Source organism: Myotis davidii, unplaced genomic scaffold, assembly GCF_000327345.1.
Source record: "Myotis davidii unplaced genomic scaffold, ASM32734v1 scaffold79, whole genome shotgun sequence".
Lineage (NCBI taxonomy): Eukaryota > Metazoa > Chordata > Mammalia > Chiroptera > Vespertilionidae > Myotis > Myotis davidii.
Window position 1 is genome coordinate 1804714 of NW_006294339.1, and position 11846 is coordinate 1816559.

Below are 11846 nucleotides of genomic sequence, written 5' to 3' on the forward strand. Positions count from 1 at the left end.
TAAGGAACACCTAGGGCCAGATTAAAATGATTCTTACGTTTGGATTCTCTGAAGGGCGGAGATTCATGTGTTCTCTATAATAATTAGCAGAGTCATTTTCTCTTTTAATTTCAAAAAGGGAAGGATGGTGAGTTTCTCTTCCAGGTACCACTGGTTCATATTTTTAAAGGACATATGTTAAATATATTGTGTTCTGAGACACCTGACCTTTACGTCATCAGACAGAAGGCCGAGTGCCATATAGGAAGGAAATATTTAGTTTGTCCAGACAGAGGAGGTGGGGGAAAGGAATTAGTCACCGTTACTAGAAGGTGTAGAAAAAGCAGGGCTCTCTGCATTCCCCTGGATGAGGCAGAAGAGCGCCTAACTTCTTAATGTACTTGTTAAAAAGCTAAGACTGGGACTTTTTGCATTCTAGCCCTTACTTTAAGAATCCAGTGAAAAGACTGAGATCATAGCAGGGAGATCAGGCTGTGTTCCCGATTTTGCAATTTCTCCCAAGTTTTCCCGGGATTTTGTTACATGATAAATTTAGCAAGCATCATGTGATCTAATCCCAGGCCGTTGTTAAATGGGACAGATTGTGGCTCTGCGTTACGGGTTGGTTTGAGTCTTCTTGAGCCAAAGATTAACACAAGCTGGTCAGTCTCAGCAGGCTGTCGGCCTCCCTCCGTAGGGATAAGTCCTTTATCATGAAGACCGAAGGGGGGGTAGGGATTGGTGACATTTCATCCTTACCGTGTTCCAAGAGTTTGAGTGTGTTAAGCATGTGCTTTTTCCTCTCAGCAGACTCCTGAAATTTTCAGTTCATATTCCTTATCCACATGTAATTCTTTAGACAAAGCCAGTCTAGTGTGAGCCCACCTAGCCTGGTGTTTGGAAAAGGCACTGCGAAGGCAGGTAAAAACAGACTCTGTTGCCAAAACTGGTTTGGCTCAGTGGATAGAGCGTCGGCCTGCGGACTGAAAGGTCCCAGGTTCGATTCCGGTCAAGGGCATGTACCTGGGTTGCGGGCACATCCCCAGTAGGAGATGTGCAGGAGGCAGCTGATCGATGTTTCTAATTCTCTCTCTTCCTTTCTGTAAAAAATCAATAAAATATATTTTAAAAAAAAAGAAAAAGAAAAACAGACTCTGTTTCTAAGAGAAGGTATCTGGGAAAGCTGTGCCTTTTGACTGCTCTAAGTACAGCGTGGCTTTTATAGTTCCTTCCTGTTGAAGAATCTGGTTCTAAATCTATTCCGGACGCTGAGTTTCATGTTTTGAAGAAAGTATAAGAGACCTGATAAATAAGTGATCTCAGGGTTGGCTAGTCTAGAAATATCAGCACTTTCAAAGCAAATAATGCTAAGTAATAAAGTTGCTTTCTTCTTACTTTCAGGCCTTCTTTCAAGGCAAATTGAAAATCGCTGGCAACATGGGTCTGGCTATGAAGTTACAGAATCTTCAGCTCCAGCCGGGCAAAGCTAAGCTGTGAAGAACTTCCTGTGCCTACCTTTGAAAATCAAGATGAGACTTACAGAAATATATCCATGTATTTCACTGTCAGAACTTAGACTGAAACCAAGCATTGGCAAATAGCATGAGATTTGTTTTTACGTGGGTGTGACTAATCCTGTTTATCCTAAGCTCTGGGTAAATAGAGGCTGATGGTGTACTACTGCTTTGCTGAATTGCATACAACCGTGCATTACAAAGTTAATATGGTAATTATGGTTTTGGGTAAAATTGAATTCCAGAATAAAATTAGGAACAGCAAAATCCAAAAACTATGTAAACAAAAGCTCTCATTTTGCTTATGAAGTATATTTGAGGATTATTCTGCTGAAGATTCAATTTAAGTTTTCCTTGGGAGAACTAGGGAAGAAACCAAATACCAGAAGCTGGCCAGAAATTAGTGTTGTGCACTTAATGACCTTAATCTGTTTTCCATTAAAAGTTTTTACAATTCTGTGCTGGGATTAAAACAATTGAAATTTTGGCATTTTGTGCCATCAAAATGATATTTTCTTCCCAGATCTAAATAAAAAATATCAGAGCTTGGGGGAATGTTTAATAGAAAATTAAAATTGCTCTTCCTGATCTCCTTTGTTTTTATTGCGTTTGTCCTTTTTGTCCAGGGTTGTCTAAATGAAGGAGATGAAGAGAAAGAGAAACACTGGGGGATTTCCAATCTGTGTCATCTAGATGCTGCCTCCTGGTTACTTTGACACAATCAGCAGGTCTTCTTTAGGGAGCCATGGGTGTCGGAACGCTGGACCAGGAGCCAGGACTCTTGTTTTTCTCAGGCACATAAGTAACTGCCTGCGTGGCCTGTTTGCTCAGTTGTTGAAAGAGGGGATTTAAGTAGGTGGTCTGTAAGGTTTCTGATGCTCTGATCATCCTGTGAGTCTATTCAGAGCCCAGAAGCACTTTTTGAGAGTTATTCCGGCTTCACCTTTCTGTTGTTAACACGTTACTTTGCCCGAAGCTGGTCAGAGGCAAAAAGCCAATTTAAGTTTTAGATGCTTGTTGGAACCTGTGCTGATCAGGACTGTGGATCAGAGCCCCTTAGAACTTTGAGCTTTTCTGTGATCAAGTAGAATAGCATTTGGTAATGGGGAAAGATGGCAAATTAAGCCAATATAAGCTTATTTCAAGTCCCATAAAGTGCATTTAGAACACAGACCTATTTCCTAATCATAGTAGCTTCTGACTCTGAGATGAAAGACTTCAAGAAAAAAGTTTCCACAGAAATGTCTGATTTATCTGTAGTTTGGATTTACTACATTATTCTGCATTCACTTATCCCCAAATAATAAGTGACACCTGAAATAGGCTCTGGGATGAGCCTGAAAAAACAAAACCAAAAACTGGTTCTTGTAGTAGAAATGTATTTACATAAAAGTGCAACTTATATGTATAATAGAAAATTATTTAGTAATTAAAACTGCTGCTATTGGTTTTGCTACTTGAGCAGGTTGAGCCTCAGTTGCCTGACTTATAAAGGTATTAATATTGATGTCCTATGATTATTGGGACCTAGAGAGATAACATATGTGAAGTACCTAAATTAGTGTTAGGTGCATCACAGTCATTCTTAGTTCCCTCACTGTAAACGTGAATTCCCTTCCTGTCCCCGCCACTACCTCTACCTCTTGCCTCTGATATGTGATAGGATGTCTGTAGTGCTTTCTAATGTCCTACTTTTTGAGTGTTTGTTTTACTCGTTCATTTATTGAACAAATAATTATCAACTGCTTACCTTATATAGGCTGCTTTGTGGAGGATACAGTGCTAGGCAGTGGAGATAGTGGTGAGTTCCTCCCCTCACAGTACTTACAGTCTTAGTTGGAGAAACAGTCAGTCAAAGAGATGAATAATAATTACAGACTGTGGTGAGCCACGCAGGAAATTGTCAGGGTGCTGGGATGGAGAATCACAGTGAGGGGTCTCCTTTGATAAAGTGGTAAGGGAGACATTTATGAAGAGGTAATATTTAAGCTGAGATCTAAAGGTTGTGGAGTGAACCATACAAAGAACATTGCATGAAAGGGTAGAAAGAGAAGTCGAATTGGCAGGACATATATTGTCCCCAAATTTGGCGTGTTCCAAAAATTGCAAGGAGGCCCATGTGAGTGGAATATAGTGAATGGGAAGGACAGGCCCAAGATGAGATTGGATAGGTACGTAGGAGCTGGTTATACTGGAATCTGTTTGTATGGTAAGGAGTTTGCATGTCATTCTTAGTGCAGTTGGGAGCTGTTGAAGGTGTAGCTTCATGTGTGTTTATTTCTCACTCATGCTGCATATCCACTTTGCCATCATTTCCTAAGTGAAGAATCGGGCTAAGGGAGCAGCTGCTCTCTGGAGCATTGTGACCATCATGGCAGGGAAGAGAAAAAGGTAAAGTACACATTGGCTCTTAAAGTTTCCACCCAGAAGTGTTCCAAGTCACTCTTACTCCACTTCCTTATCCAAAGAAAGTCACATGCCCCCCACCTAACTTCACAATCTTACCATGTACCAGAAGGAGAATGGAGTTGGAATATTTGTGAAAGAACTGAAGGACATCACAGAAGGGCTGTAAGCATGGGAATGAAATGATTTAGAGTCACTGTAGCAGCCCTGCGGAGAATGTACTGAGGGTAGGGGCAGGAGTGGATGCCCAGGTGCAAGAAGATGGTGTCCTGGAATAGGGTGCCAGTGATGGAAACAGAAGTGGAAAAGTAAGCAGAGGTAGAGCTGACAGACTTGGTGACTGGATGTAGGGGCAAGAATGACTTCCGGTGACAGGCCGGGTGAATAGCAGGTCATGACTGGGATGATGAGGGGACAAGCAGGTTTTAGGGAGAGTGGTTGAAATAATAGGCTCCACTTACGAACTTGTTAACTTTGAGATGCCTGAGAGATTTACCAGTGGAGTTAGCAAGCAGGCAATTGGATTTACAGGATGAGCTCAGAGGTAAGGTCAACTTGGAGATATATTCTTTTTTAAAAGAATATATTTTTATTGATTTCAGAGAGGAAGGGAGAGGGAAAGATAGAGAGAAACATCAATGATGAGAGAGAATCATTGATCAGCTGCCTCCTGCACGCCCCACACTGGGGACTGAGCCCACAACCTGGGCATGTGCCCTGACCGGGAATCGAACAGTGACCTCCTGGTTCATAGGTCAGTACTCAATCACTGAGCCATGCTGGCTGAGCAAGAGATGTATTCCGAAGTCGAGCATAGGGGTGGTCCTTAAAGCTACAGGAATGGCTGATATCACCTAGGGAGTGGAGGGGGCGTTGAGGTAAGCCTTAAACTTTACAGATCAGGTAGAAGAGGAAGAATCTGGCAGTGGGGATGAGGCAGAGAGGCTAGAGAGGTGGAGGGAAATTTCCGGAGAAGAGAGTACAGTAAAACCAAAAAGTGGGAGTGATCAACTGTGTCCTGTGCTACTGTGAGGTCGAGTAGGATGACGTCTAAAAATCATCTACTGGATTAAATTTGGCAACGTAGAAGTCATTGGTGATCACTACGAAATCTGTAGAGTAGTAGGGATAAAAGCAAGATGGGAACTGGTTACATAAAGAGCTATGAATAAGAACAGGAGAGTTCCATTTGGTAGTAAGCAAGCACTTTAGTTAATTCTTTTAGTTCTAAATTAGGCCATCTTGTACGTGCCGGTCTCTGTGCCCATCCTCGCCAGTTTCTCCCTGCCCCGCCCCTCACCTTATCCATTTGGCAAAATCCTTTTCATACCTTTAGCTTTCAGGAAGCTGTCCCTGTTTGTCACCTATGTACTGACAGAATAGAGCTAACCATTCCTTTGTAATAATTTTGTTTCTGTCTCCACGAACAGAGAGCTCCCCAAGGGCAGGGAGAACTGCATCACATGCATCCGTTTTGATACCCTCAGCACAGTCTTGGCTTACTGTCATTAAGTGAGTAAATAAGATAAGCTGAATAACAATCTCTGAGGATAGGGACCTTGCCACAGAAATGCATTCTCTATTACAATGACCCTCTGGTGCCCTGATGATGAAAGAGAACATTAAAAATTCTCCATTAGCGTGACCTGTCCTGCTCTTTCTTTGAAAATATTTGCAGCTTCTCAGAACAGAGTTCAACTGAAGATTGAAGCAGCCCAAAGTAATAAATACGAAAAGTCACTTTGTTGTGGTTTTATTACATGTTTTTTACAAGGTGGCCTAGTGGGTTCTGTATGCATTAGAGTCAGTGGTCTTGTTGCTGTACTTGTCTAGACAATTCCAACTCTCAGGCTTCCATAGTCTTTGTTGCATATGTGGAAAAACAACAGAGAGCATGATTAGGAAGAGGAGGGTGGAGGTGGTGGGGGCAGAGTGAGGTGGGATCAGAAGAATCTGGAATCAGGTCCAGTCTGCCTCCTAGAAGCTAAGTTAGGACAAGGCACTTAACCCTCACCAGCCTTCAGTTTCTTCCTCTGCACAAGGCGGATGCTGTTGCATTTTTAAAAATTGTCTCATTAGACTGTGAACACCTTAAGGGAAGAAACTCTATGTCATTTATCTTCATGTCTCTAACCTTAATACCATGTCTGCCAGAATACACATGAGTAAAAGTTTCTTGAAGAAATGACTGGACAGTGATCACTAAAGTTCTTTTTAAATTGTAAAATACCTTCAAAGGTTCAATCACATATAAACTTCTATTTTCTTCATATATATTACCTTAGAAAAAAAGAGATACAACATTAAATCCTATAATTAACAGCTTTATCTTCTGAAACCTAAGCAGTTTCAGAAGATGATACACTTAGAGCAGTCTGGTATAGTGGGAGGACTTGGAGCCCACCAGATGAGGGTTTGGGTCCTAGCTCGGGCACTCATGCAGCTTTGGGACTTAGAGGTAATGACTCTGAGCCTGTTTCTCCCTCTGTAAAAAAGGAATAATAACCCTCACACCTTGTTGGTTGTGAGGATTAGCAATTCTTGTCAAATGTCAAACACATAGTAGGTACTCAATAGATAGGTGGTGCCTAATGTTATTTGAGAAAAAGAACTTTTTGGACCTGAAGCAATTTATTCATTGGAATGGAACATTTTGTGACAATCCTTGAGTTCGGATAATCAGCTGGCTTCAGGACTGGAGACAAGTTGCATTTTTTTATAGACTGTCTATATTCTTATATTTTCCCTCAAGAATCATTAACATTTCATAGTATCTGTAACTAAGTGAATGAACTTAGAATTATTTGTCTGATGTTCAGGAGTTTTGCATTTCAGCCAAAGATTATAGTTCTAGCTGCCCATGGTACGGTTGCTCTTTGAACACAAAGAAGTTGCTTGATGTTATTGTCTAGAAATAAAGGAGGGGGGGAAAAGGTAATCAGCCAGATTGTACCTCTGGATAAATTACTCAGTGGGATTGAGTGTGCTTAGAGACCCCATTGATATGAATTGGGAAGTTGGGTTATAGTACTAAACAGCTAATGAGGGCCCTGAAAGATTTATGTGCTATCAGGAACCATAGCCACATCTGGCCAAATTTTAGAGTTTTTCTCAATAGAGAGTTACAAAATCTACTGGAAAGGTCCAGTATTAATATCTATCTGGAGACTGCTGCAAACAAACAGCTCTTTAGTTCTTGGTAAGAGCGGAGAATACTGGGCCAGATTTCTGGACCTTAAGAAATGTGGCGTCTGATTCCATTTGGCAGGAAGTTTAATATGGTGTGGAGTTTTAGCCAGACTTCTTGGAGAAATATACTTTTTAAATGTATCATATCCAAAACTTATTGCAAAAAGTGATGTCTATTTAGTCTGTCTGTTCTATTAATAGTCATTTAAATACTTTGTAAATATTCACAGTGCTGTTTTCAGCAGCATGTAGTAAATACTTGACCTTTTAGTTCCTGAATTTGTGGCCAAAAGCTTTTATGTAAAATTGGGGGAAATTCATTGTAGTCTGCTGTTTATTTAAATTGCAGGCGGAGAAGCAAGCAGTAGTGTTATGTTCTAACCAACTACCAAGTTGGTTATTGTATAATCCACCTTTTAGAATATGGCCCCTTCTGCAGGGTACAGAACTCTTGGTTCAGGATGAAACACCTCATTAGAACTTAAATAAGTGGAAAAGAAGTTCAGACATGACGACACCGCAGTCGAAGAGAAAGGCTGATTTAAGAGACTTCAGCTTGGCAAAATGATATCCAAGGGTAGAGTCTGATAACAGTTCACCAATATTTAAGAAATGGGAAGGCCGAAGAGGGGAGATTTCTTTTTCTTTGTTATTAGAAGTAAAGGGAAGAAATATAAAACGGGAAATTTCAGACTGAAAATCGGGCGAACTCCCTGACACTAAATATTGGTCACGAGTGGCCTGAACTCCCCAACCAGAGACGTTCCTAAACCCAGCTGCATTTCACTGTGAAAGACGCACCCTAGCAGTGGCCGAGAGGGCATCTCAATGGGAGGAAATAGCTCCTGGACAGCCACTCTTTTGAGGATTTCTCCTTTTGCCGTTTATCAAAACCTTTTTTTCTTCTATGGGCCAGAAAGAAGACGGGAACCTTCTTATGTTTACTTGTCTCTACTCTGACTTGTTCCCCGACTTGAAATCTTTGGAAGAAACAGAAAGGAGAATCCAAAAGCTTTTACATTTTCACTGTGAAAGCAGCCTGATTTTCTTTCATTTTTGTCCTTTTTTTTTTTTTTTTTTTTTTAGTCCATTTCTTATTTATCTTAAGGTAGATTGTTCAGGCCACAGAATGGTAGCTGCAGTGTGGGACCCAGCTCTCTTTGGAGTTGGAACCTGAAGACCAAAGTTTGATTTGTGGCTCAAGTACTTGTTAGCTGGTCACCTGAGCAAGTTGCTTATCCTTCCCTGAGCTGCAGTTCCCTAAAATAAGGAGACAATAACACGATTAAGCTTATTGGGAAGGTTTAGTGAAATGATGTGTGGGGAAATGCAGTTTTAATTATTAACGTTCCTATTAGTTTTCTATTGCTGCTGAAACAGATGATCACAAACTTAGTGGCTTAACTCAAATGTATGTAGTTCAGAAGTCTGGGTCGGTTTGGCTGGCTTCTCGGCTCCAGATCTCATGAGGCCAAAGTCAAGGTGTTGGCTGTCCTGGACTCTTACTTGGAGGCCCTGGAGGAGAACCTGCTCCACGCTCTTCAGGATGTTGGCAGAACGCGGTTCCGTGCTGCCGTGAGGCTGAAGTCCCTGCTTCCTTGCTGGCAGCCTGGGGTGTTCTCAGCCCCTGGAGGCTGCCTGCATTTCCTTCATCTTCAAAGCTAGTTGAGTCCTCATTTCAAATCTCTCTGATGCCCCCTTCTGCCTCATCTCTCCTACCTCCAGCCAGGTAAAGTTCTGTTTGTAAGAGCTGGTGTGACTAGGTTAGGCCCACCTGGACATTCTAGGGCAGTGGTTCTCAACCTTCCTAATGCCTCAACCCTTTAATACAGTTCCTCATGTTGTGGTGACCCCCAACCATAAAATTATTTTCGTTGCTACTTCATAACTGTAATTTTGCTACTGTTATGAATCGTCATGTAAATATCTGATATGCAGGATGTATTTTCATTGTGACAAATTGAACATAATTAAAGCATAGTAATTAATCACAAAAACAATATATAATTATATATGTGTTTTCTGATGGTCTTAGGCAACCCCTGTGAAAGGGTTGTTTGACCCCCAAAGGGGTCGCGACCCACAGGTTGAGAACCGCTGATCTAGGGTAATCTCCCATTTGCAGTTCCTTTGCCGTGTAGTGTAACATATTCACAGGCTCTACAGATTAGGGTATGGACATCTTTGGAGGTCCCTTCAGCCTCTGACAATGATGGTGTTTTGGGGCTAGAAAGGGACCTTACAGAACATAAGGTTTTTGCCCTGGAGGGTTTAGAATCCAGTGGGGGAAAGAGACGAAAACAATAGACGGCAGAAAAGTCCAACAACAGTTTGTATGGGATGTTACAGGAGCCCAGAAGACTTCTGTCCCCGACTTGGCCTGTGGTTTTTCCATCATACCCTGCTTGTTATGTAATGTCGTTTGTTGAGATCCTTCAGATGGAATCCATATACACAAAACACCACCATGTGATTTGATTTCTAAATGTCCAGAAAATCAAGCTGCTGCCATAGTTTGGTGTTTGGGACTCTGCTACTCTACTTAATAAGGAAAGGTTTTGAGCCTCAGAGTAAGAGGAATTGCTTTCTTCTCTGATGATGAAGTATAGCAACACCTCGTCTCCCTGATCTTATTTCTTATGTCCCCTTTTCCCTCATCAGACCCCTAGGGCAGTCTTCTTTTCCTTTACTCCTAGCTCTCTGGCCATATGTATGTCATTACTCCTCCCCTCTTGAGTATTCTTGTTTCTTGTTGCTTTGAATTAGAAGGCACCAATCCTGGGCAATGCAGAGGTTTCTGTATCATCCTTGCCACGTGTCATTTCTATTTTAATACCCGTTTCCTGCATGTTTAGGCAGGTCTTGGTGGTGGTTTATAATAACAGCAGCTACTTTTTATTGATCACTTACCATGTGCCAGGTGCTGTGCAGAGTCCTCTGCTCCCATGTTCTCATTAATGCAGACATTCAGTAAGGTATAGGTACTACTTTTATCTTCCTTTGGACCCAGCTGGGATTTGAACACAAGTTAAATCCGAAGCTGGTACTTGACACTATGCACTTAAACAGGAGCTGAAACAGAGGGGGCAGCTCAAAGGAGCCAAAGCAGCACAAGTAGATTCAGGAAACCGGCCATTCAAAATCAATTCTGTCTTTACAGCCCTTCTGAAAGTTAGAGGGTTTGCTTTGAGAGCACCATGGTTGCCCCCATTTCCCACCAGAGACACTCAAAGTGATTCCTCCATATTATACTTCAGACAGGTGATTTTAGCTTGTTCTACAGCACTGGGCAGCCACAGAGCAGGTATGGACATGCACTGGCTTGGCATTCCACAGAAGAGCCTATTTCTTGGGGTCGGGGAGGGGGGCCGGGTATGTGGTGTGCCCTCTGGCTGGCTTCCGCAGTTACAGGAAACAGAATACCTTCCCCACAGTGTTGAGATGATTAAAATATTTAAGGATTTAACACTGTGCCTGGCACTTAGTAGGAACTTGGTATGTGCTATTTCTCATTGTTCTTCTAGAAGGTTTTCTTTAATTCATGAGTATTCAAACCAGTAGCCCCTTGTTAGCTCCACTTGACTCTAAGCTCAATGTTGAGAAGACACGAGATGCAGCTCTATGTTGGCCCCTGTCCAGTCTGTGAATCATACCAATGCTCATAAATTTGAGCTCAGATTTAGAATATGAGACCAAAGAAGGCAAAATATTTCTCCTTCCCATTCTTGTTAAATTCTTGAGTTTTTGAGATAATGGAAACAAACAGTCCTGGGTTCGAACCCAGCCTCTGCACTTGCCTGCTCAAATCACCTGCCTGTTTCCATCGTGGAAAGAACTTGAGCTTTGGGGAAGGATAAACGGGCCATTTTACTCAGTTTCTCATCCACATCCTTTCTAAGGCTGTCTCCTTAGCAGTGAATGGGGGCAACAGCAAATTCTTCTCTTGCAGGGTTGTGACAAGTACAGAGTAATGCACGTGGTACAGTCAGGATGTGGTAGCAGAAGCCAGTGAAAGGCCTGGAGCTTTCACATGAGCCATCCATCCATCCATTCATTCATTCATTCATTCTCTCACAGCCTTGGCAATTTAGGTTGAGCAAGTGATCCCAAGTTTGAGTTGCTTCTCCTTCTGCAGCAGGTGGGCAGCTGGGTAAGGTGTCTGTGTGTGCCCTGCCCACAAGGCCAGAGCAGGTATGGGGGGCGAGCCTTGTTGGGCAGTGGAGGTGCCAAGTACCACCGAAACCCAGCCCCACCCCGTTCAACTGCCAAAGCCCCTGGCGCCAACAGTGTTGCTTCAGCTGCTAGTAGTTAATGCTCCTTGACTTGGAAACGTTTTCAGCTCCTGGGAGCAACATGGTGGGGACTCACTCCTCACCCCCATCGTTTCCCCGCGACGGGGATCCACAGGCACCCCACTCCCTGTCCAATTTACCGTCCTTCAAGGCTGGCCAGGCTGTGCGCCCAGGGCCGAGGAGGGGGTAAGGAGTGTGGGGAGGGCCGGGAACTTTTCCGGGAAGCAACTCAGCAGGGTCTTGGCTGGCGGCCCCGTTAGCCACGGCCCAGGACCCCGGGGTGGGAGAGGGAACAGAAAGGTGCTGCGCCTGGAGCGGCTGCAAAACCCGTCATGAGGAAGAAACTGAGCGCAGAGGCTCTTGGTGGAGGGGCCCTCTCCCGTCCCTCACTCAGGTGCCGGGGCCGAAACGGGGTCCAGTTCCACGGCGGAGGGATGGGGACTGGAAAGCAGTGTGGGCCACACAC

At 43.1% G+C, this 11846-nt stretch overlaps 1 protein-coding gene and 1 long non-coding RNA gene across 2 annotated transcripts in view; one reads left to right on the forward strand and one right to left on the reverse strand.

The window, feature by feature from the left end:
• The window catches only part of SCP2 (sterol carrier protein 2), an 87598-nt gene extending 85636 nt beyond the window's left edge, over positions 1–1962 (forward strand). The window contains exon 16 of the mRNA XM_006768329.2: positions 1381–1962. Coding sequence (XP_006768392.1) covers positions 1381–1476 — 96 coding nt within the window. The 3' untranslated portion in view covers positions 1477–1962. The remainder of the gene's footprint in view (positions 1–1380) is intronic.
• Positions 1963–7719: 5757 nt separating this feature from the next.
• Positions 7720–11030, reverse strand: LOC107183866. Its single transcript, XR_001514671.1, has 2 exons — positions 9999–11030; positions 7720–8348 (listed from the first exon to the last, which is right to left on the reverse strand). It is a non-coding gene; the product is annotated as an uncharacterized LOC107183866 (long non-coding RNA).
• Between the last annotated feature and the right edge of the window lie 816 nt (positions 11031–11846).